This window comes from Lithobates pipiens, unplaced genomic scaffold, assembly GCF_037356315.1.
Source record: "Lithobates pipiens isolate NorthernLeopardFrog02 unplaced genomic scaffold, aLitPip1_a1.2 Scaffold_8, whole genome shotgun sequence".
In the NCBI taxonomy this organism is placed as follows: Eukaryota; Metazoa; Chordata; class Amphibia; order Anura; family Ranidae; genus Lithobates; species Lithobates pipiens.
In genome coordinates, this window is record NW_027507903.1 from 678,794,716 (window position 1) to 678,821,227 (window position 26,512).

The 26,512-nt window shown below is 43.6% G+C and overlaps 1 protein-coding gene across 2 annotated transcripts; it reads right to left on the reverse strand.

Annotated features, from left to right (window-relative positions):
* Positions 1-4,788: 4,788 nt before the first annotated feature.
* Positions 4,789-21,820, reverse strand: LOC143962032 (E3 ubiquitin-protein ligase TRIM39-like). Of its 2 annotated transcripts, none has more exons than XM_077471373.1 (2): positions 21,699-21,820; positions 4,789-7,905 (listed from the first exon to the last, which is right to left on the reverse strand). In XM_077471373.1, exon 2 carries the CDS (start codon positions 7,820-7,822, stop codon positions 6,266-6,268), a length of 1,557 nt encoding a protein of 518 aa, XP_077327499.1. In that variant the 5' UTR covers positions 7,823-7,905; positions 21,699-21,820; the 3' UTR covers positions 4,789-6,265. The 2 variants fall into 2 exon arrangements, with proteins under 2 accessions (XP_077327499.1, XP_077327500.1); XM_077471374.1 differs by lacking the exon at positions 21,699-21,820 and adding an exon at positions 8,154-8,201.
* Between the last annotated feature and the right edge of the window lie 4,692 nt (positions 21,821-26,512).

Genomic DNA, 26,512 nt, shown 5'->3' on the forward strand with positions numbered 1-26,512 from the left:
TTTATAGCAAAAACTATTTTTTTTTCTAAATTTTCTGGCTTTTTTTCATTTGTTTAGAAAAAAATAAAAAAACAGCAGTGAATTAATACCACCAAAAGAAAGCTCTATCTGTAAAAAAACAATACAATTTTCTCGTCAAATGTGTTTATTAATTTTAAAATATAACAAATATTGACAAATCGAGTACATACAAGGATGGTGGTACATATGTAAAAATGTAACAAGTAGAGCAACGAATAAACCAATAAAGTATTACATTGAAAGCATTAGAAAATTCCATCAGAAGGAAAAACTTAACCCAAGGAAGCCAGAGTTTCTCAAATTGACCAATTTGATCTCTTTCGATAAATGATACAATTTTCATATGTGTACAGTGTTACATGGCTGTGCAATTGTCAGTCAAAGTGTGACAGTGCTGAAAGCTGAAAATAGGCCTTGGGTAGGTAGGGGGTGAAAGTGCCCAGTAGGCAAGTGATTAATGGAGGTTGTGCCTATGGACTGAGTGTGTGCCAGGATCCTGTAAAGCCTCTTTATCTGTGCTAAAGTTTCTTCATTGTCTCTCCAGCTGGGAAACATGGACTGTCCCAGTCTGCCTTTACCTATGCTCAGGGGTGTAGCTACAGGGGTCACAGGAGTCGCAAATGCGACCCAACCGCATGCTCCAGGGGGCATGTGCCTTGCCCTGTACAGCTGGATAAGAGGGGCGGCAGCCCATAGAGCAACCAATCCCCTGCTGAGACGCTGAATGCCTGATTCTCTGCACATGCATTCAGTGGCTGCAGGAGGAAAAAGGAGGCAATAATGTTCTCTATAGGCTGGCGTCCCTCCTATCCAGCTTCCCTCTGCTGCCCCCAGGCCTCTGAATTCTCTCCCGGCCTCTGTCCTCTCTGTGCCAGAGTCAGATCTAGGCAGGTGCTGTGCTGGGCTGTGCTCTCCCCACTCCTGTTAGAGCAGAGATCCTCCAAACAGCAGATGGAATGGGATCACTCGTACTCAGATTGCACTGTGCACAGACTGTACCCACCCCCTACTGACATTTCCTGCTGCAGGAGGTGAACACATGTAATCAAGCCATGTATAGTCTGGTCTGATAGCGATCTGTGTCTGTATGGGGCAAATCTGTGGGGGGACCACAGCCCAGCACACATCCTCCTGACTGGGCTAAGATGGGGATGGGGGGTTATTTGAGCTAGAAAGGGGAATGGGGGGGTTGAGCCTGGAAGGAGAGATTTATGCTGCTAGGATTGGGGGGAGTTATGCTAGAGAGGGAGGATTTGGGGGTGAGCATTTGTGCATTTGGAAATTGGAATAAAACGGGGGATTTGGGGGTGGGAATTTGTGCTAGGAGGGGGGGTGGAAGGGAGGATTAGTGCTGGTAGGAGGGGGTTATGGGACTTAGGCTAGAGGATTTAGGGGGGATTGGGAATTTGTTCTAGGATAGGAAATTTCAAAGGGAAAAGGGATGTGTGTTATTTATTGGGTGGGGAGATTTGTGCTAGGAGGGGGGGGATTGAGAGGGATTTGAACTAGGTACTGGGCTTGAGGGGCAAATATTTATGCTGAGAGGGAGGATTTGGACTGGAAGGAAGCTAATTTTTGCATTCAGGATGGAGAGTGGGGAAGGGGCCAGTAAATTTGTCATTTATTGGCCCCTTCCTTGTCTGAATGAATAGAGTCAGTGATCCATACCAATCACCGACTCTGTACATTCATATCTAAAGCATAGTAAACTATGCTTCAGTTTCAGTGGCAGCCTGTAATCCAATGTGCTTGGTCCTCTAATTTACATGCAGGGAGCATGGTTTACAGGTTTTTTTTTTTTTTTTTGAAGCACGTAATTAGAGCCAGAGTCTTTAATTGGCTTCAAAAATGGATCAGCTCGGGGCGCAGTACCACTTGTGGGACAATAGCAAATTAATATTCACTATTGTCTTCCTGATTCTCCTCCCGGCCAATCAGGAAGCGAGACCCGTCACCTACTTGGCCTAACGGAGAGGCAATCCAATTGGTCGCCTAGGAGGAGGAGGGAGGAGACTCACAGCACATGGAGGAGAGGAGGGAGGAGATGCATGGTGTTATGCAGGAGAGGAGGAGACACAGGGGAGGCCACCGTCCGCTACCCAGAGAAGCGCTGTTTACGACCTGGATGGGGTAAGTGCGGGGCTAGCCGACTAAACGACCGGTGGGTGGTGCACAAGTGACCCGACCAGGGGGGGTGGCATCTCCCTCCCAAAAAATAAAAAAAAAATAAAAAATTACCACCAGCCCCCACTGTTCAGTTTGTGAATGAACAGGTAGCTCTGTACAGAGCTAATCTTGTCCATTCTGTGCAGCTGAGGCTGCAGAGATGGAGATTGAGGGCTGTGTCCTCAATCTCTTTTCTCTGTGTCAAAAGGTGAACCATCAGAGGCCTGACATTTCACTAAATCCCCCCCCCCCCCAACGGGGCTCCTGAATTAAAAAAAATAATAATAAAAAATAGTATTGTAAAAAAAAATTTAAAATATCTACAGACACCAATGGCCGAACAACCAGGGTCGCAAAGGTTGCACTTCTGACAGGGCTCTGACATTCCACCACTGGGCTTGGAGGGAAGGGCCCTGGCTGAGGGGGGGCCCTAATGGTTTCTTGCACCAGGCCCTGAAGGTTCCAATTACGCCTCTGCCTATGCTCATACTGTTTCATGGTCTCCAGCTGTGAACCTATAGACTATTCTAGTCTACCTGTACTTTTTGGTATTGCTTCTGAGAGAGAAGTGTCCTCGGCAGACTGTGCTTAATGTTTTGGAGCATCTCACACAACTTTATCCTCTCCAGTTACAAGTTCTACAAGCAAATAATCTTTAAAAAGAGATATACCCTAGACCAGGGATATGCAATTAGCGGACCTCCAGCTGTTGCAGAACTACAAGTCCCATGAGGCATAGCAAGACTCTGACAGCCACAACAATGACACCCAGAGGCAGAGGCATGATGGGACTTGTAGTTTTGCAACAGCTGGAGGTCCACTAATTGCAGATCCCTGCCCTAGACTGCTCAACGAGCTGGAATGAATGAAATATTGCTGTGGGCCTGGCTAATTCTGCACTGTTTTAGGAAAAGAATGTGTTGAACTCAAAAACTCCTACTTGGGTAGCGCAATCTATTTTTAGTTGGTTATGATTCTTGGGGGGTCTATAAAGTACATATCCATGTCACTGTTCAAACATGTTTTGCTTACAGTGGGGAATCGAAAGTTTGGGCACCCCAGGTAAAAATGTGTATTAATGTGCATAACGAAGCCAAGGAAAGATGGAAAAATCTCCAAATGGCATCAAATTACAGATTAGACATTCTTATAATATGTCAAAAAAAGTTTGATTTTATTTCCATCATTTACACTTTCAAAATTACAGAAAACAAAAAAAATGGCGTCTGCAAAAGTTTGGGCACCCTGCAGAATTTATAGCATGCACTGCCCCCTTTGCAAAGCTGAGACCTGCCAGTGTCATGGATTGTTCTCAATCATCGTCTGGGAAGACCAGGTGATGTCAATCTCAAAGGTTTTAAATGGCCAGACTCATCTGACCTTGCCCCAACAATCAGCACCATTGGGTTCTTCTAAGCAGTTGTCTAGAAAACTGAAACTGAAAATAGTTGACGCTCACAAAGCTGGAGAAGGCTATAAGAAGATAGCAAAGCGTTTTCAGATGTCAATATCCTCTGTTCGGAATGTAATTAAGAAATGGCAGTCATCAGGAACAGTGGAAGTGAAAGCAAGATCTGGAAGACCAAGAAAAATATCAGACAGAACAGCTCGCAGGATTGTGAGAAAAGCAATTCAAAACCTACGTTTGACTGCACGATCCCTCCAGAAAGATCTGGCAGACACTGGAGTTGTGGTACACTATTCCACTATAAAGAGATACTTGTACAAATATGGTCTTCATGGAAGAGTCATCAGAAGAAAACCTCTTCTACGTCCTCACCACAAAAATCAGCGTTTGAACTTTGCAAATGAACATATAGACAAGCCTGAGGCATTTTGGAAACAAGTTCTGTGGACCGATGAGGTTAAAATAGAACTTTTTGGCCGGAATGAGCAAAGGTACATTTGGAGAAGAAAGGGCACAGAATTTAATGAAAAGAACCTCTGTCCAACTGTTAAGCATGGGGGTGGATCAATCATGCTTTGGGGTTGTATTGCAGCCAGTGGCACAGGGAACATTTCACAAGTAGAAGGAAAAATGGATTCAATAAAATTTCAGCAAGTTTTGGTTGGTAACTTGATGCCATCTGTGAAAAAGCTGAAGTTAAAGAGAGGATGGCTTCTACAAATGGATAATGATCCTAAACACGCCTCCAAATCCACGGGGGATTACATCAAGAGGCGTAAACTGAAGGTTTTGCAATGGCCTTCACAATCTCCTGACCTCAACATTGTTGAAAATCTATGGATAGACCTTAAAAGAGCAGTGCGTGATAGACAGCCCAGAAATCTCAAAGAACTGGAACACTTTTGTAAGGAAGAATGGGCAAAGATACCTCAAACAAGAATTGAAAGACTCTTGGCTGGCTACAAAAAGCGTTTACAAGCTGTGATACTTGCCAAAGGGGGCAGTACAAGATATTAACTCTGCAGGGTGCCCAAACTTTTGCAGATGCCATTTTTTTGTTTTCTGTAATTTTTAAAAGTGTAAATGATGGAAATAAAATCGAACTTTCTTTGACATATTATAAGAATGTCTAATCTGTAATTTGATGCCATTTGGAGATTTTTCCATCTTTCCTTGGCTTTGTTATGCACATTTTTACCTGGGGTGCCCAAACTTTCGATCCCCACTGTATACATGCACTTTAAAATATTTGTGCTGGGATAAAAACATTTGTACTGCCACACCCTTGTACTAAAAACATTGTTTAAAGCTAGTAAAGAGGTAAAGTTTGGCTCAAACCTATGGGAATCTGTCAGAAGATATCAGGTTTCTGGCCCAATCAGCTGTGGCCAAGGATATTTCTGCCCTTCAGCCATGGGTAACAAACAGGCATGAATACTAATGACATCATTGACCTAATATGGCGACATGGTAGGCTGACAAGACATCCCCGATTTCCGGGGACGCTCTCCCCGGACGGAATATGTCCCCGGTTTTGTCCCCAGACTGGTGCGGTAGCAGCCATGACACTATTTTCGGCTGCTTGGTCTCAGGCACTTCCGCATTTTAGCTCCGGGAGTTGGGCTGTATCGCCGGTTGCCCATCCCACAAGCACTTCTTGGATCCTTCCTCACTCCACCACCTGTCCAATCAGACAATCTGCTCAAATTGGTATCCGCCCAACCCCGCCCACACTCCAGCCTCCTGCAAGCAATGCATGCACTGTGCTCAGCCTTCTTGTGAAAACCAGCCAGATAGGGGATGCATAATTGGTGGGTGAGCCATCCGCTCCATGAACAGCTCTCCTCTCTCCCCAGACCTCTTTGCTTCTTTCCCTTCTCATTTCATTTTTCCCCGTGCAGACTAGGGGGGAGGATTGTGCAGACTTGGGGGAGGATTGTGCAGACTGGGGGGGAGGATTGTGCAGACTGGGGGGGATTGTGTAGACTGGGGGGGCATTGTGCAGACTGAGGGGGGGATTTTGCAGACGGGGCTAGGTGGATTGTGCAGACTGGTGGGGAATTGTGCAGACTTGGGAGGCTACACAGTGCTCTGGACGGTGGAGGCCTGTAATGTACACAGTGCTCTGGACGGTGGAGGCCTGTAATGTACACAGTGCTCTGGACGGTGGAGGCCTGTAATGTACACAGTGCTCTGGACGGTGGAGGCCTGTAATGTACACAGTGCTCTGGACGGTGGAGGCCTGTAATGTACACAGTGCTCTGGACGGTGGAGGCCTGTAATGTACACAGTGCTCTGGACGGTGGAGGCCTGTAATGTACACAGTGCTCTGGACGGTGGTAAGAAGTATTTTTTTTTATCTCATGGACAAAATGTGAGAATCAATGTATATATCATACAATCATTCCATAAACACATACCACATACACTGCATATATCATTTGAGAAAAATTATAAAATAGTTTACCATTTTGTCAATAAAAAAAAAATGTCCCCGGATTTCATTTTGAAAATCTGGTCACCTTACATGGTCATATGTTTATGGTCATATTTTATATGGTCATATTTGGCCAATGTCGCTAAAGTTATCACTGACTTCAATCGTTGGCTCTACAATGAACCAATCCCACCCTCCCTCCCCGTGTTGTTACCAGACTCTGAGCGGAGTTCTCAAATCTTCCAATTTCCCCCACATATCTTTATGCAACCTCTCTTTACACTTAACCCAGCATGGAGGGGCTCAGTGAAGGTGGTGGTGAAGGTGTGGAGGTGTCGGATCGGGTCACACAGATCATAAAAGGAGATCCGCCCGGCCTCATAATCCAGATATATCCTGACTCTGTTACTGGAGGGATTGGTGGGTAACAGGATCTTATCACTGTCATGTCTCACAGAATACTGATCATCACACCTGAGTAAACCCCAAGACTTGTTATCCATTCCAATACTTGACTCCTCCCCTCTCCTCTCTATACTGGGGTAACACATCCCGACTCTGCATAAATCAGATCCCCCGACATCTACATCCCAGTAATGTCTCCCTGAGGAGAAACTCTGATTGCTCAACACCTGAGGATATTCAGTAAATCTTTTTAGTGTTTCTGGGAGCTTCTGGATCCTATCTGACCAGGATACAGTTTTCCTGTCATCTGATATATATAGATAATTATGAGCTGTGTTTACATCCAGTAATATGTCTGCAGCCCCCTGTATATAGAAGTATACATTTACCTGTGTTATTATATCAGATAATGTGTGTAATGTGTGTGATATCCCATCCACATCCAGACTCCCTCCATCATGGAGGAGCTCCTCATGTCTCTCTCTGTCCTCATTATCTCCATCCTCAGTATCACACAAGTCACCTGTGTCTGATTCCTGTAAGACAGTCAGTGGATCCGTCACGTTACACAGCTCCTCAATGTGACGCAACTTCCTGGACAGCTCCTCCTTCTTTATTTCCAGATCCCGGATGGAGATGGAGATCCGCTCTGCCCTCCCGGAGATGTCCCTCAGGACTCTCTTCTCCAGGTCTTCCAGACGTCTCCTGAGATCTCTAAACAGGGCAGTGACCCTCTCAGTATCACCAGCGGCTTCTTCTTCTACTTTCCTCCGGTGTTCCTGCAGACTCTGGCCTCTTTCCTCCATCTCCTTTCTCTTTGTCCAAAGTTTCTGCTTAACATTTCTCAATTTTGTTTTCTTCTTCCCATAAGCCTTGTCCAGTGTTTCCACCTGGTGTCCTCGATGTTCTCCAGCCCATCTACAGGATGTACAGATATCATCCTCAATGCAGTAATATTTCATGCATTCGTTATGAGTGGAGCATTTCCTGATTTGTGAAGAAGTGGTGGGATCAGATAAGACCTGTTGTGGTGCCTTGTTGCGGGCTCTCGGGTGTTTATTATACAGAGAGTCTTCACCGTGTAGAGGGGATCTAACAGCAGCTGCAAGAGGGTCCACACAGTAAGTACGGAAGACCTCAGACTTCTTCTGATATGGCTGCACTCTACAAGTACTTGATGTGTTCTTCTGTAGTTCGGGACGTTTCTGAAACTCTTTACTGCATTTAGGACAGAAATATCCATCAGACCTTCTCCCTTGTCTATCCAGCTCCTGATCAATACAGTCCCGGCAAAATTTGTCTCCACATGGCAGCATTACAAAATCTGTATAATTGTTCTTACAGATGAAACATTTCAGCTTGGTTCTCAGATCAGCAGACATCATCGCCGACAGCAGAAGAGTTTAGTGAACGTTTCTGATGTTCTCTGATCTTATCTAGAAGTACCTTCATGGACCTTTGGGCATTGCTGTAAATTACAGAAAGATAAATTCATGGTTGGCTGTTCTTACAGGACATAAGTAACATAAACATGACATTCTTCTATAGTAAAGTGTCAGTTGACCACACTTTTTATGCCTCATGTTGTACTCGCTATACTATGCAGCACTGTACAGCTGATTGATCACTTCAAAGCGAACCTGTCCTGGGTCCTTTGGGGCAAATCAACAGTAAAACCTAATTTCCATCCTCCCCAGCATTACATATGTAGCTTACCTTTTACTCCTCTGTCATTCTCTGTTTGCTGGGATCTAAGAAAATAAAGCATTGTGTAATCTTCAACTTACACATGACATATGTAGGGCATAAGCCTAGTAAATGACAACCTTAAGTCATTACCCATTCCTACCCCTTAAATAACAGGTGACTCGACAAGGTATGGAGTAAATGGCCAGCCGGCCTTTTATTATAATAATATATAAAATGTAATAAATAACTTTTTAACCACTTTCAGACCGGACCATTTTGCTGGTCAAAGACCAGACCACTTTTTGCGATTCGGCACTGCGTCGCTTTAACTGACAATTGCGCGGTCGTGCGACGTGGCTCCCAAACAAAATTGACGTCCTTTTTTTCCCACAAATAGAGCTTTCTTTTGGTTGTATTTGATCACCCCTGCGGTTTTTATTTTTTGCGCTATAAACAAAAATAGAGCGACAATTTTGAAAAAAACACATTATTTTTTACTTTTTGTTATAATAAATATCCCCCAAAAATATATAAAAAAAATATTTTTTTCCCTCAGTTTAGGCCGATACATATTCTTCTACATATTTTTGGTAAAAAAAAATCACAATAAGCGATTATTGATTGGTTTGCGCAAAAGTTATAGCGTTTACAAAATAGGGATAGTTTTATAGCATTTTTATTAATAATTTTTTATTATTATTTTTTTTTACTAGTAATGGCGGCGATCTGCGATTTTTATTGTGACTGCGACATTGTGGGGGACCCTTCGGACATTTTTGGGACCATTGTCATTTATACAGTAATCACTGCTATATAAATGCAGTGATTCCTGTGTAAATGACACTGGCAGTGAAGGGGTTAACCAGTGGGTGGCAGTGTAGGGGTTAAGTGTTCCTAGGGGTGTGTTACTAACTGTGGGGGGGTTGGGCTTTCATTTAGTGTACACTGATCTCTACTCCAATCACATGGAGCAGAGATCAGCGTCACTAGTTGCTAGGCAGAATGGAGAAATGTTGTTTATACAGCATTTCCTCCATTCGGCCGCTCCGTGAGACGATCGCGGGGATGCCCGCGGCGATCGAGTCCGCGGGTCCCGCGACCGGACTCACGGGGGTCCCGACCAGCGCGGGAACGCGCCGCCGGTGGCGCGCTCCCGATGGCAGGGCGGCATCGAACATTGGACGTACCTGTACGCCAATATGCCTGCCCGTGCCATTCTGTCGACGTACATCGTCGTGCGCTGGTCGGGAAGTGGTTAAACTCCTTTTTTAATGGGTCATAAACCAAGTGCAACCACCAACCACTGGTCACTGTGAACAACTATCCTGAACTTTGAACTCTTGCCTCCAGTCGGAAACCCCGGACTCGGAGGCGGTACCCAACGTGTCACAGTGACCTACCCTTTTTTAACCCTTCCGGGTTAACCCCTCGTAACCCGGAAGTACAATAACCACCCCCATCCCATGGATGGGTACTACATGTTCCATACATGTACCTCTCCTTCTCCTCTTCCAGCGACCCAAAGGACTGCCACAGCCTAATAATCCCTTTTACAACAAATATCCTCCAAATACAGGGCGGATGGGTGGGAATCTCTTCCTCCTGCGTTTGAGACTGGCGTCACATCCTCCTTCCTGGCACTATCCTTTTGCCTGCATACCACCCAGCCCCTGAACCCTCCCCTCCTCTTAAAGTTCCAACAACCTTTTATTTTAAAACGGTTACTGTGCTAGTCCCAGCACTGTCATGCTGTCCCTCCACCTATGTCCTTTTTCTTCTGCCCCGGGACTCTCTGGACTAAGGGCTCACTCCCCTCCCCCACATAAGATTGAAAGGCCAATCACCAAAACTACTGTCTAATGAGAGGAAGGAAAGCAAGTAACTCCCAGGTGTGTTCATCTTTAAACCAATTCATGCTTATATATGTCCCACATACATTTGCACATTTGTACAGTGTGGACCTCTGTTATGAAAAGAGAAGTAGATTTGTAACCTGTAACCAGGTGCTTACAGTTGTTGTTTTTTTAGAGAAGTATTCTAGGCTGCCCAGGGTTAAGCTAGGTTCTGCTGTTTCCCAGGCTTTTGTGGGCTCTGAAGCAGATAGACATGAACATTTACATATCCACATCAACTGGTACAAATCAGGGATTTGAAATTCAAGTGGCATTACATTTACATATTCACATCAAGTAGTACAGATCAAAGATATGAGGTACAGGTGGCGCTGACGCGTTTCGACCCACACTTGGGTCTTCCTCAGAGGGACATGCTGTTAGGGAAATGTATAGCAATTATTTTCTACACACAATGTTTGGCATATTACCATCACATACATACATATATATATTTACCCCATAAATGTATCCAAGTAACGACACAATTTAATTCCACAAGTAATGCTTCTCACTCGGAAGAAAAGGGAAAAAAAATAAATAAATAATAATAAAAGAAAAAACAACAAACAACAGCGAGGGCTCCGGGCTCCTCCACAGGCGCCGCAATCCAAGACAGGCCGGGGCCACAAAATACACCTCACGAGAGGTCACACTTGAGTCCGCATCCTCCCCCTAAGCTAAGAGGAAGGAGGGACAATCACACGATGGTGTGGTGGTGGGCAGACAATACCTGTGGTAATAAAGTACAAAAAATAGTTAATAATATTTTATTGACTGCCAAATATGCAGTATCGGGAAAGAGGCCCAATAGGACATATTGGCTTAGCCAAAAAGTGTCGGGGGAAGGGGAAAAGGACATAGATGTATGCATTATCCCCTCCCACATCTCTAACAACTTATTGCATACATTGGTGGTATATCCATACGTACCAATCCCCACCCAGAAGCAAACAGCAAGGGGCATCACAACCAAAACGCCCATAAAGTTTTTGTTGGATAACCCATGTGACGTATGTGTGGATAAAAATAGGAGTGACACACAGCCCTATGTAAAGAGATGAACAAATATATGTAATAAAACAAGAGTGACGCACTGCCCTGCGTGAGCAAAGTGAACAAATGCAAATGCAAATGCAAAAAAAAAAAAAAAGGAAAGGAGAGATGTTGTGTGTGTAAAGGCCTATGGTATGTGAACCATTCAATTACCAAAGTGCCGCAGCCCAAAAACGGGCGTACCTTGGATATCACTGAAAGTGATGGTGAAGTATAAAGCCCCGTACACACGAGAGAACTTATGTCCGACAGACTTCCGAAGGAGTTCTGCCGGAGTTCTGCCGGAGTTCCGACAGAGTTCTGACGGACTTTTCGACTGAGCGGACTTGGCCACACACAATCACACCAAAGTCCGAGGGATTCGAACGTGATGACGTATGACTGGACTCGAATAAGGAAGTTCATAGCCAGTAGCCAATAGCTGCCCTAGCGTCGGTTTTAGTCCGTCGGAATAGCATACACACAAGCAAATTTTTCGGAGGGACCGGGTCCGGCGGAGTTCTGGCGGAAAAATTTGAAGCATGTTCCATATTCTAAAGTCCGTCAGACTTTTGCGAATCAAAAGTCCGTTGCAGCCCACACACGATCGAATAGTCTGACGGAATCATTCCGTCGGACTTTGGATGTTCAAAAGTCCGCTCGTGTGTACGCGGCATAAGGAACAACACATAAGTGACATGGAAGTGAATGTATATATATATATATGCTTGTATAAGAAAAGTGACATTTAGAGTATAAAGCAAATATATGTGCTAAAAGTTGGTATGGGTGGTGTCTAACAGAGAAGGACATATTGCATTAGCTTACACTGCTCCAGATATATTGATATGGAGAGTGATATCACCCGGAAATAGTCACTGTCCGCCTGCAAGTAAATAGTATGTATGAAGTACCATTGGTAGTCTATAAGTATATTTAATGCCTGGAAATGCTAATGGGGCAGTGAAGTGTCCCAATCTAATGACAGAAAACCTACCAGAAAGAGGCGATCGGTGTGTCCGATTCCTCTGCTGTGCCGTTGGGAATGGGAGAGCCAAACAACGTTGGAATATATATAATGTCAATCAATTAGTAAAATTGATCAGCCATTGCCCACAGGTGTGTCCATATCCCACCCGTCCAGCGGTGTAGGGCTGTCTACAACGAGGCTGCCCTGTGTGGCTTCCCCGGCATTCCAGGAAGTCAGCAACGACCCTGAAATGACGTCAATTCCGTGGCAATGTCATGACGTCCACAAGTCATGCGCCCACGCGCGGGGGGCCCCACGCATGCGCCGCGAGAAGCGGCGCCCGGAAAGTGCCCTGGGACGCCGCCGGCAAGGAAGTATTCCCCGCTTGGACAACGGGACCAGCCCGTCTGTTCCACAGCTGGGAACATTGGGAGGAGAACTGAAATTACAGATCTCCTCCCCCCCCGCTGGGAAGGCATATTGTGGATGCCAGATCTATCCAGGATGCGCCCCCTGCCGGACCCTTCGGAGTCCTGGGGGGGGGGGGACTCACAACAAAAAAAAAAGTAAAAAAAAAAGCTTTATACTCTAAATGTCCCTTTTCTTATACAAGCATATATATATATATATATATATATATATATATATATATATATATATATATATTCACTTCCATGTCACTTCTGTGTTGTTCCTTATACTTCACCGTCACTTTCAGTGATATCCAAGGTACGCCTGTTTTTGGGCTGCGGCACTTGGGTAATTGAATTGTTCACATACCATAGGCCTTTACACACACAACATCTCTCCTTTCCTTTTTTTTTTTTGCATTTGATCACTTTGCTCACACAGGGCAGTGCGTCACTGTTGTTTTATTACATATATTTGTTCACCTCTTTACATAGGGCTGTGTGTCACTCCTATTTTTATCCACACATACGTCACATGGGTTATCCAACAAAAACTTTATGGGCGTCTTGGTTGTGATGCTCCTTGCTGTTTGCTTCTGGGTGGGGATTGGTACGTATGGATATACCACCAATGTATGCAATAAGTTGTTAGATGTATGTATCATCCCCTCCCACATCTCCATGTCCTTTTCCACTTCCCTCTGACACTTTTTGGCTAAGCCAATATGTCCTATTGGGCCTGTTTCCCGATACTGCATATTTGGCAGTCAATAAAATAGTATTTACTATTTTTTGTACTTTATTACCACAGGTATTGTCTTGGATTGAGGCGCCTGTGGAGGAGCCCAGAGCCCTGGCTGTTGTTTGTTGTTTTTTTTTTCTTTTTTCTTTTATTATCATTATTTATTTTTTTCCCCTTTTCTTCCAAGTGAGAAGCATTACTTGTGGAATTAAATTGTGTCGTTACTTGGATACATTTATGGGGTAAATATATATATGTATGTATGTGATGGTAATATACCAAACATTGTGTGTAGAAAATAATTGCTATACATTTCCCTAACAGCATGTCCCTCTGAGGAAGACCCAAGTGTGGGTCGAAACGCGTCAGTGCCACCTGTACCTCACATCTATGATCTGTACTACTTGATGTGAATATGTAAATGTAATGCCACTTGTATTTCACATCCCTGATTTGTACCAGTTGATGTGGATATGTAAATGTTCATGTGTATCTGCTTCTCTCTTTTTTTTTCTTTTTTGTGTTTCTAATATTCTGTTGCCATAGGAGCTCATGTTTTTACTGTTATGCTAAGGGGGTTTTGTTCTGCCCCTTTTCGAATAAATATAATCTTTTTTACATCTCTATTCAATTGTATTACCCTTTGTCTTGCTGCCTAAAAACCCCATTCTCTGGGGAGGTTTTTCCATTCAACGATCCTTCTCCACTATGGATCCCCCCAGTTGTACTCCCTCTAGCATGTATGATGCATATTCTTAGCCCCCAAGGTTCGGTTCACAGCAGAACATGCAAACAGGCAAAACATTTATTCGAACACGCGACCACCATTAAAGTCTATGGGACACGAACGTGAAAAATCAAAAGTGCTAATTTTAAAGACTTATATGCAAGTTATTGTCATAAAAAGTGTTTGGGGACCCGGGTCCTGCCCCAGGGGACATGGGTCAATGCAAAAAAAAAAGTTTTAAAAGCGTCTGTTTTTTCGGGAGCAGTGATTTTAATAATGCTTAAAGTGAAACAATAACAGTGAAATATCCCTTTAAATTTCGTACCTGGGGGGTGTCTATAGTATGCCTGTAAAGTGGCGCATGTTTCTCGTGTTTAGAACAGTCCGAGAGCAAAATTACATTTCTAAAGGAAAACATTTTTTAAAACTACTCGCGGCTACAATGAATTGTCGGTCTCGGCAATACACATAAAAGTCATTGAAAAGAAAATGGCATGAGATTCCCCCACAGTCCATTATCAGACCCTCCGGGTCTGGTATGTATATTAAGGGGACCCCCGAACCAATTTTTTTTTAAATTGCACGAGGGTCCCCCCAAAAATCCATACCAGACCCTTATCCGAGCACATAACTTGACAGGTCGTAGAAAAAAGGGGGGGGGGGGGCGAGAGAGTGCTCCCCCTCCTGACCCGTACCAGGCCACATGCCCTCAACATGGGGAAGGTGCTTTGGGGTAGCCAAAGCACCGTGTCCCCATGTTTATGGGGACAAGGGCCTCATCCCCACAACCCTTGTCCGGTGGTTGTGGGGGTCTGCGGGCGGGGGGCTTACCGGAATCTGGAAGCCCCCTTTAACAAGGAGACCCCCAGATCCCGGAATCCCCCCCTGTGGGAAATGGTAACTGGGCACAAATTTACCCCTACCATTTCACAAAAAAAGTGTAAAAATTGTAAAAATTACATGACACGGCTTGGGGTCCTTTAATAAAAAAATAAAAAACTGTCCCACAAAGTCTTCTTCTCTTGCTCCGTCGACGGACTGAAAAAAAGAAAAAAAAACAACCTGCCTCCATGGAAGGCACCCACCGTAATGACCGTCCTCTCAGGTGACAGCTTGTTTTTTTTATAACTGAGGGCAGGGCCACACAGTGACGTCGCCGAGTTACCCCGACCCCCTCTGATGCACGGGGACATCCCTATGGCTTCAACCTTAGACAGACAGGGGGCTTATAGGAATCTAGAAGCCGCCTTTAACGGGGGGCCCCCCAAATCCCGCACCCACCATGTGAATAATTATTGGGTACATCGTACCCCTATCCATTCACCAAAAAGGAATAAAAACATGAGAGAAGTTTTTGACAAATCCTTTATTAAAATTTAAAAAAAATTGTGTCTCTAGATGTAAAGCCATTGCCAATTACGCTGCCCGCCGGATCACCGACCCAGAGAAAAATAAGCAATTCACCTTCTGGGACGGCCTCCCGCCGAATGCTTGCTCTGCGCTTTGACAGTTTTTATATAGGTAAGGGGTGGGGCCACCTGGCAACATCACCCTGTGGCCCCGCCCCCCCTTGTGACGTCACAAGCCCAGCATGCACCAGTCAGTGACATCAGAAGGAGCGGTATCACCAGGTGATGTACAGTGGTATGAAAAAGTGTTTGCCCCCTTCCTCATTTCCTGTTCCTTTGCATGTTTGTCACACTTAAAGCGGTTCTTCACCCTAAAGGGGATGTTCCGCTAGTATTATCCCTCCCCCTTCCGGTGCCACAATCGGCACCTTTCGGGGGGGAGGGGGGTGCAGTTACCTGGATAATCCAGGTAACTGCACCCACTTCCGGCCAGACCACCGCATGGCTCCGCCCACCCCTGCATGACTCCGCCCCGCCCCCCCCGTTGTGTTCTGGGAAGCACACAGTTCCCAGAGACACAGCGGGGAACCAGCGCAGCGCGACTCGCGCATGCGCAGTAGGGAACCGGGCAGTGAAGCCCTCATGCTTCACTTCCTGATTCCCTGACAGAGGATGGCGGCGGTGGCTGCAGCGAGACGAGCGATCGCTCGTCATCTGCCGCCGACATCGCTGGAACCTGGGACAGGTAAGTGTGATATTATTAAAAGTCAGCAGCTGCAATATTAGTATCTGCTGACTTTTAATATTTTTTTTTTAGGTGCAGCTCCTCTTTAAGTGTTTCGGAACATCAAACCAATTTAAACAATAGTCGAGGACAACACAAGTAAACACAAAATGCAATTTGTAAATGAAGGTGTTTATTATTAAAGGTGAAAAAAAATCCAAACCATCATGGCCCTGTGTGAAAAAGTGATTGCCCCCTAAACCTAATAACTGGTTGGGCCACCCTTAGCAGCAACAACTGCAACCAAGCGTTTGCGATAACGTGCAATGAGGCTTTTACAGCGTCCTGGAGGAATTTTGGCCCACTCATCTTTGCAGAATTGTCCTAATTCAGTTACATTAGAGGGTTTTCGAGCATGAACGGCCTTTATAAGGTCATACCACAACATCTCAATAGGATTCAGGTCAGGACTTTGGCTAGGCCACTCCAAAGTCTTCATTTTGTTTTTCTTCAGCCATTCGGTGGTGGACTTGCTGGTGTGTTTAGGATCATTGTCCTGCTGCAGAACCCAAGTTCGTTTCAGCTTGAGTACACGAACAGATGGTCGGACATTCTCCTTCAGGATCTCTTGGTAGACAGCAGAATTCATAGTTCCTTTTATCACGGCAAGTCTTCCAGGTCCTGAAGCAGCAAAACAGCCCCAGACCATCACACTACCACCACCATATTTTACTGTTGGTATAATGTTCTTTTTATGAAATGCAGTATTCCTTCTACGCCAGATATACTTGGACACACACCTTCCAAAGAGTTCCACTTTTGTCTCATCGGTCCACAGAATGTTGTCCCAAAAGTCTTGGGGATCATCAAGATGTGTTGTGGAGAAATTGAGACGAGCTTTGATGTTCTTTTTGCTCAGCAGTGGTTTTCTCCTTGGAACTCTGCCATGCAGGCCATTTTTGCCCAGTCTTTTCCTGATGGTGGAGGCATGAACGCTGACCTTAACTGAGGCAAGTGAGGCCTGCAGTTCCTTGGACGTTGTTGTGGGGTCTTTTGTGACCTCTTGGATGAGTCGTCGCTGCGCTCTTGGGGTAATTTTGGGCGGCCGGCCACTCCTGGGAAGGTTCACCACTGTTCCATGTCTTCGCCATTTGTGGGTAATGGCTCTCACTGTGGTTCGCTGGATTCCCAAAGCTTTGGAAATGGCTTTATAACCCTTTCCAGACTGATAGATCTCAATTACTTTCTTTCTCAATTGTTCCTGAATTTCTTTGGGTCTCGGCATGATGTGTAGCTTTTAAGGATCTTCTGGTAGACCTTACTGTGTCAAGCAGCTCCTATTTAAGTGATGCCTTGATTGTGAACAGGTGTGGCAATAATCAGGCCTGGGTGTGGCTAGAGAAATTGAACTCAGGTGTGGACAACCACAGTTATAGTATGTTTTAACAAGGGGGGGCAATCACTTTTTCACACAGGGCCATGATGGTTTGGATTCTTTTTCACCTTTAATAATAAACACCTTCATTTACAAATTGCATTTTGTGTTTACTTGTGTTGTCCTTGACTATTGTTTAAATTGGTTTGATGTTCCGAAACACTTAAGTGTGACAAACATGCAAAGGAACAGGAAATGAGGAAGGGGGCAAACACTTTTTCACACCACTGTATGCAGTATGTATATCCAACCCCTGTTTGTGTAATATGCGAGCAAGGACCTATATATACATACAAGGTCCATAAGCTGTCTCTCTAAAAGATACATCCTATTTAGAAAAAACTAGTATGTATGTCATGTGCGTCATCCAAAATATACATATACTTATACATGTATATATCTCTAATGCCTACACTAGATGCACCCCATATATCACTGGAATTATCGTTGCAGTGAGCAAAGAGAGGTAAATATGTAATATATATCCACCACCTCCAAGATTTTTATCTCTATGAGGTGTCATTTAAGTTGAAGGGAACTTCTTACTGACTAATTAATAAAATCACAGGCGGGAACAAACGCAAAAACCTGAAAATATTCCAAATATTAAAAATATTCAAAAATACCGTAAATATTATGAGTCAACACAAATTTGAACATGATCTTTCTATAATAGCCATAGTAATCATATTAGTCAACTCATGTCAAAAATTTAGTAATTCATTGTATATCAGCCATAGAGTAATTGTAGTTACCAAAACTCTATATGTCCATGGTATTTATATATAAAATTGGTATAGATATGTAATGGTACAAACGTAAAAGACCGTACCGTGAATGTCTTCATTAATCCATACACTATATAACCTACCCAAGCATCTAGCTGGATACTGCTTAAAGGATTACTACTTAAAAAATTAAAATATTTAAATATTAAGAGGAAGGGAACGTAAACCATACAATTTAATAATCACTGATGAAACAATTAATATCTAGGTCCACATTTAACCCTTTTGGTGTTAAAGTGTCAATCAAATATATCCATTCCGTTTCGCGTTTGGATAACTCTCGTACCATATTTGACCCTCTCCAGGAGGGTTTCATATGTTCTACACCCCAAAATCTGAGTCCAGATGGATCCTGATTATGATAAAGCTTAAAGTGTAGGGATACATTATGGTCCTTAAAACCAAGTTTAATATTAGCCACATGTTCCGCTATTCTTATCCTTAGAAGTCTTTTGGTCCGGCCTATATAGATCAACCCACATGGGCATTGTAAAGCATACACAACATACGATGTATTACAGGTAATAAACCCTTTGATTGTAAATTCTTTATTATTCCCTGCTGCTAAAAAGCGTTCCATTGCTCTTATTGGTGTGTTTACTTCTTTACAAGCCCTGCAACGTCTACAAGCAAAAAACTCATCTTTTTCCCAAAAAGTGGGAGGATGTTTAGGCGGGTCAATCACTTTTTTAACTATCTTATTGGCATAGTTGGGAGCTCTTCTATATATAAACCTGGGTTTTGCAGGTAGCACTGGTTGTAATGTTTTATCCATCAAAAGGATGTGCCAGTGTGATAAAAATATATTCTCCACCTCCCTATATTGTGAATGGTACCCTGATATAAAATTCCATTCGTGACTATTGGAAGTGTGATTGCCCATATTGTTACTCAAGAGATTATCTCTTGATGTGGATGCTACTCCTTCAATCACTTTGTCCAGTTGTTTATCACAATAGCCCTTTTCCAGGAATTTTTCTTTAATCCTATTCGCCTGGGAGAAGAAATCATTATCGTTGGAACAGTTTCTTCTGATCCTGGTCACTTGACCTTTAGGAATATTCTTTAACCAGACCGGGTGATGCCCACTCTGTATCGGTAGATAACTATTTGCGTCTGTAGGTTTGAAATAAGCCTTGGTACCGAGTCTTTCTCCATGTCTGTAGATGTTAACATCCAAAAAATTGATGCTTTCAGTGCTTATTTCACTAGTCAGTTTAATGTGACTAGTATTATTATTCAATTCGGCAAGGAAATCAGTGAGGGAAGATCTTGTTCCAGACCAAATAAAGATCAGGTCATCTATATAACGTCTGTATATCAATAACTCTTGTCTCTTAACAGAAAAGATTTTCTTGTCTTCCCACTCTCCCATAAACAGGTTCGCTATGCTAGGTGCGAACTTGGCGCCCATTGCGACGCCGCGTTTTTGGGAGTAGAATTTTCCGCCATACCAGAAATAGTTATGACCTAAACAGAAATCGAGAGCATTTCTCAAAAAGACTTTTTGATTATGTTTCAGATCATCTCTCCGACTAAGCGCCCAATTAAGGGCCAAAATAGCATCATCGTGTTGGATGATAGTATATAAAGACGCAACATCCGCTGTGACTAAGTATACCTCTTCTTTGCCAACTAAGTCCACTTCTTCCAATATTTGTAAAAGATTTTTAGTATCCTGCAAATATGCTTTTGTCTGTATCACACTTTTTTGTAGATATAGGTCAAGATACTGGCCCATTCTAGAAGTAATGGATCCTATCCCATTAACAATTGGTCTGCCAGGTGGACATTTTATATTCTTATGGATTTTCGGCAAAGTATAGATAGTAGGAATCCTACTACTACTAGGGGTTAAATACCTCATTTCTTTGTTAGTTAGGACCCCAGTTGAAACTCCGAAATTCACTAAAGCCTTCAGCTCATACTCATATTGTTTAGTAGGGTCTTTATCCAATTTCTTATACGTATCTTCTTCCATCAACATTTCTATTAGTTGGTTGTGATAAAATTCTTTTGTCAGTAAAACAACCCCGCCCCCTTTATCAGCGGGTCTTATGATCAGCTCCTTTCTTTTTTCCAAACTCTTAATGCCTTCATGAATATATCGTGGATTAGCATTTTTTTTGGGGGATGAGAGTTTCCAAATCACGTAACACCAGATTCTTAAAAACGTCTATTTGTTGATTAGCACTATTAGCGGGGTTAAATAGTGACTTATTCCGTAACCCGCTATCAGTCTGCACTGATGCGGTCGCAGTGACAGGTTGGGAATTTTTATTCAAAAAATACTTTTTCATATTAATTTTCCTCATATATTTATGTACATCTATAAATACATTAAATTTGTTTAGTGGTGTCTTCAGGCCACATTTTAATCCCAAATTCAATATATTGATTTCTTTATGTGTCAAGGAGGCTTCTGCTAAGTTAAAAATCCCCCCTAGTCCTTTTCGCGTCTTCTTTTCCTGGACCCTTCGTCCTGCTCTGCAGCCTCTCGTTCGTTTCTCCTGAGGTCTGGGGAATAGATTTGATTCCTCTCCCATTGCGTCTGATCCCTCCAATGGGGGTCTTGTGTTGGATAGGCCTGCATCGGAGGAGCTTGTGTTTTCAGCAGTGTCTGGTGAGTTTAACCCCCTTGGGGGTACGCATCGCATGTGGGGAAGCACTTCCGGTTTATGGTGGAAGAAAGGTTGACAGCACTTTGATCACCTTGCAACTCTGATTAGATCACTATAGACACCTTATCTGCACATTAAGAACTTTCTAGTGATTGCTCGTACATTGTTACTTCTATAAAGGACTTTCTACAAAGCGCTGTTTTAATGTGGACATTCTCAGATTTACCTTGATGAATTGTTTGTATTACTTTTTTAATGTATTTGTACGATAACTTTTTAACGGCTGCTATTTTTGTCCGTATTGCTAGGTTTTAATACACTTAGCAGTTATTATTTAGTTTGCTGTGGTTTTATAATTTTTGCAGGCATCTGCATATGAAAAAATCTTTTTCTTTATATATGTGGGTGCGCCATACAGGTTGGTACATATACATATATATATAAATTTAGGGAGTGTGTGAAGGTCCCAGTTTGGCGCAGAGAGGTATATGATAGGCCGGCTTTAAAATATACCTTTTTTTTTGGTTCATATATATATATATATATATATATATATATATATATATATAAAATATAACACTACGTGTTATTCAATGAGAAGAATGCCCCTTACATTGGTAATCAGTGTCTGGAATATTTCTTACTTCGTTGGTCAATGGAAAGAATGGCCCTTATATTGATGTTCAATAGGAATAATACTTCTTACATTGCTAGTCAATGGGAAGAATACGTGTTACACTGGTAGTCACTAGGAATAATGGTCCTTACATTTTTGGTCAGTGTGGAGAATGCTCCTTACATTGGGTGGTTAATAGAAAGATTTCTCCCTATAACAGATAGATAAAGATGGGATACACAGTATATTATCATCCTCCATACCTGACGCTGCGTCCTCTGGTCTCGGTGATATCTCGCTGTGTGATAGGGAAGTCAATTATAATATTTCTTCATTAAGTTTAGTTTCGTTTCCCAGCTCTGCACTCGGATCCTCCCCCTCCCCCCGTTTCCTCCATTATGTACCGTACTCAGACTTGGCTCCGTGTTCTGGCACACTGGCCAGTGATTCTTCATAACGTCTCCACAATAATCACACAGACACACCCCAACACCCACACACACCATTCACTAAAGCAGGAGAGACTCTTCACTCTGGAAATGTTAGTAAATAAGGTGAAGCTGGGTTCAGTTTAAACATCCAATCATGCATATATGGATATCCAAAGTGAACACAGCTTCTGAAAAGAATATCTGAACCCAAGAACAGAAATGTAATATATTGCAGGTTATCCATAGCACCCAACCGTCCCAGATTTGGCGGGACTGTCCCGGATTTGGAGCAATGTTCCTCTGTCCCTCATTCCTCCTCCATTGTCCCTCATTTTGGTCCGATCTATATAGATGTATATAAAATGCATTTTTTTATCTTTCAAAAGGGGTTTCCCAGCGCTAAACCTTTCATCCAACTTCTAAATGTCTGCATTTGTAAATTTTAAAAGCCAATATAAAAAAGGAACAGTAGTGGTAAAAAAGCACTTGTGGATTTAATAAACTTTATTTTTTTGGTTAATTCTCCTTTAAGGGGGTGTGTCGGGGGGGCATGTCCTATGCCTACATATGTTTGCTAGTAGGTGTCCCTCATTCCCATCTCAAAATGTTGGGAGGTGTGAGGTTACCAGTCCTTAGCCCTTGTACACACGGGTCAGACATTCCGACAACAAAATCCGTCGGATTTTGTCTGACGGATTTTGTCCGAAACTTGTGTTGCATACACGCGGTCGGACAAAGTTGTCGGAAAATCCGATCGTTCGTAATGTGATGATGTTATTTAGTTACGACGGGACTACGTTCAGGCTAGTAGCCAATAGCTTTGGTCTAGGAATTTGATCTGAGTCTGTGTGGCACTTCGTCCGAATTCTCTACAAACGATCAAAGTCCGATTCGGATCATGTTGTCAGAATTTTTTTTATAGCCCAGCTCTAAAACTTTGTTGGTTGGACATTCCGACGGAAAAAGTCAGATGAAGCCCACACACAGTCGGATTATCCGACAACACAGTCCGATCGGAACATTTTGTGTGTACAAGGGCCAAGATGTAGTGGCTGCATTCGTTTTCTTATTTTCAGACTAAGAACATTTTTGCCAATTACAGAAAACTCCACTTGATCCTGCCAGAAATCCAGTGACCTTGTGTCTTCCTGTGAGCTGAACCAAAATCTCAGACATTGTTATCAGCCTTCCCAACTATCCTCTGTGGACTACAGACCACTGTTCCTTCTATATAATGGCGATGAGGAGAGTGAGTTGTAGTCCCAGGGTCACAAGGCTGCTCTCCCATAGATACAGTACAGTGAGCTTCGTCACCCTAGGACAGGAAGTGAATTAGTGGCAGGATCACAAGGTAAACATATATGGAAAAAAGTCCTTACTTTTACTACCATATCCCAGGACTGTAACCTGCAATATATGGCACTTTTAACCACTTAAAGGTCTGAGCCTCTCTCTGAGATTTGTTGTTAAAAACATTTTTTTTTTTGCTCGAAAACTATCAAACATTATACATTTTTTTTCTAACACCCTAGAGAATAAGATGGTGGTCGTTGCAATACTTTGTTACACCGTATTTGCGCAGCGCTCTTACAAGAGCACTTTTTTTGGGAAAAAATAATTTTTTTATTAAAAAAAAGTGTAGGACAACAGTAAAGTTAGCCCATTTTTTTTTATATTGTGAAAGATGATGTTACGCCGAGTAAATTTATACCCAACATGTCACGCTTCAAAATTGCGCCTGCTCGTGGAATGGCGACACACTTTTACCCTTAAAAATCTTCATAGGCGATGTTTAAAAAATTCTACAGGTTGCATGTTTTGAGTTACAGAGGAGGTCTAGTGTTAGAATTACCGATCGCGGCGATACCTCACATGTGTGGTTTGAACACCGTTTACATATGCGGGCGCTAGTCACATATGCGTTTGGTTCTGCACGCGAGCTCGGCGGACGGGGTGCGTTTACATTATTTTTTTTATTTTTTTCTTATTTTAATTTACCTTTTTTTTTTAATTTTTACACTGTTTAAAAAAAAAAAAAAAAAAGTGAGTCTTTTATTCCTATTACAAGGAATGTAAACATCCCTTGTAATAGAAAAAAGCATAACAGGACATCTTAAATATGAGATCTGGGGGGGGGGGGGGGGGTCAAAAAGACCTCGCATCTCATATTTACATTAAAATCCAATAAAAAAAAAAAAATGTAATTTAAAAAAAAATAAAAAAAAATGGCCCTTTAAGAGCAATGGGCGGAAGTGATGCTTTGACGTCGTTTCCGCCCTGCAATGATATGGAGACGGGTGGGGGCCATCTTCCCCTCACTCATCTCCATACCAAGGCAGGGAACAAACGTGGCTGCCAACAGCTCCGGTAAGCGGTGGAGGGCACCGGATCACGGCGGGACGGGGGGGGGGGGGGGGTTGCCTCTCCCGCTGCCGATAAAAGTGATCTTGCGAAGCCGCCACAGAGACCACTTTGATCTTAAACCGGACCACTCACTTAAAGCGGGAGTCCGCCGGGACTCCACGTTTTTTTTTTAAAAGCCAGCAGCTACAAATACTGCAGCTGCTGACTTTTAAAATAGTGACACTTACCTGTCCAGCGCGCCCGCGATGTCGGCACCCGAAGCCGATCTCTAGATCGTCTCTCGGGTGCTGCCGCCGCCATCTTGGGTATAGGAATCAGGAAATGGAGCCTTTCGGCTTCATTTCCCGGTTCCCTACTGCGCATGCGCGAGTCGCGCTGCGCAATAAGGATGGACCCGCTGCCTCTGGGATCTGTGTGTTTCCCAGCAGGCAGCGGGGCACTTGCGGAAAGGGGCGTAATCAACGCCCCTTTCCGCAGAGAGCTATCCCGAAAGTGGGTGCAGATACCTGTACTGTACAGGTATCTGCACCCCCCTCCCCCCTGAAAGGTGCCAATTGTGGGGCCGGAGGGGGGGAGGGTTCCGATGAGCGGAAGGTCCACTTTAGGGTGGACCTCCGCTTTAAGAAGAAGAGGAGGATACCGGGGTTATGGCAGCTAGCTGCAGCCATAACAACAACATGATCCTTCAAAGTACCGACATATAAGGACGCTGGGCGGTCCGGAAGTGATTAGTTTTGGCCAAGTTACAAGCCTCTAGTGCTTGGGTAAACCAAACCTCTTTCTGGTAATGGGACTCTGCTGGGGACACTGGATCCCAAACAAGCACACCACTTTTCCCAACTTACTAGGTTGTCAAACTTAAAAACCCCCCTTCATAACTGTCTGATCTTACTCAGACCTCTCCTCTAAAAAGGCTGGGACTACCCATCATGCCCATTTGAAGGATTGTTTTTCCCTGACCCCACTACAGTACTGTATATGTAGGAACCACCAACTTGAGGCACCAGTGGGGCATTAATGCCTTCCTGAGTTACTGTGCATGTGACAGTTGGCATGTACGGTATGTATCTTTCACGGTGTCTGCAGTAGACTCGCTGACTGTATAGCCGCGTACACAGGGGCGGACTGTCTGGCCAACTAAGTCCGTCAGACAATCCGACGGACAGTCCGTCCTACTTTCGAATGAACGGACTTGACCACACACGATGAACAAACAGTCCGTTGAAAGCTTGCGCGATGACGTGTACAGCGCGTACGACGGGACTAGAAATAGGAAGTCCAATACTCAGCAATGCAACCTTCCGCCGTGTAAATCCTTTCTGGGCATGCGCCATACTTAGTCCGTCCAACTAGCCTACTCACGAGCGGACTGTCCGCTGAAACCAAAGTTGGACGGACAATATTACGGAAATTCCGAAATACTTAGTCCGCCAGACTGCCCGCTGAAAAAGTCTGCTGAAGCCCACACACGAGGGGACTGTCCGCTGAAATGTGTTTCGGCGGACTAAGTTGGACAGACAGTCCGCCCGTGTGTACGCGGCTTATGTCTTGGCTCTGCCATAGTCATTTATCAGCATGCTGGAGAAGGTCTGGGGATAATAATGAGCTGCTTTGTCATTATTGGTGCCGTGAAAATCCTTTTCATAATCAATGTGACCGATCTTAGGTCACCCTGTGGATGGGTCAGATTGTGCTGGAGCTGGTAGGACAAAAAGTGGTGAAATTTCGATGAATGTAGCAAAGCAGATTGTTTTAACCCACCAGTGCTGGGAACCTACAATAAAAATAGCTACATATGAATTTGCAAAGGATACCAACCTACAGCCAAAACTGAGTTATCTGCCCTCAGTCACCCTTTGCAGTTATAAGTGGCCAACAGTCTTACAAGACGGTGTTTATTATTCTATTGTGGAGAATACAGCAAGAGAAGTAAGACCCATTTTACAAAAGAATGCTGTGGGGTGCAGTAACTGGGGCTTGGAGTTTGTTAATTAAGAAGATGACACTCCACCCAGATAGAAAGATTTCTGATAACTCAGCTGTCAGTGGAGTTTTAAGTAATATTATTACTGGTGCCGAGTCTGTTATTCCATAAGAAATATAATTTACTAGAATGTAACTAACTTTGTACCTGCATGACTGATATCTGCATGTACCCAATTTACCAGGAACATCAGAAATTCCTGAGTCCGAACAGACCGGGGTCTTCAACGCTGGCAGTTAAGGGCACTTCTCTTTGGTATCTCGGCAGCCCCCAGAATATTCGCAAAAGTTGTATTGGA

Excerpts from the sequence above, each read along its gene's own strand:
- LOC143962032 (XM_077471373.1), bottom strand. The coding sequence starts at position 7,822 with ATGATGTCTGCTGATCTGAGAACCAAGCTGAAATGTTTCATCTGTAAG.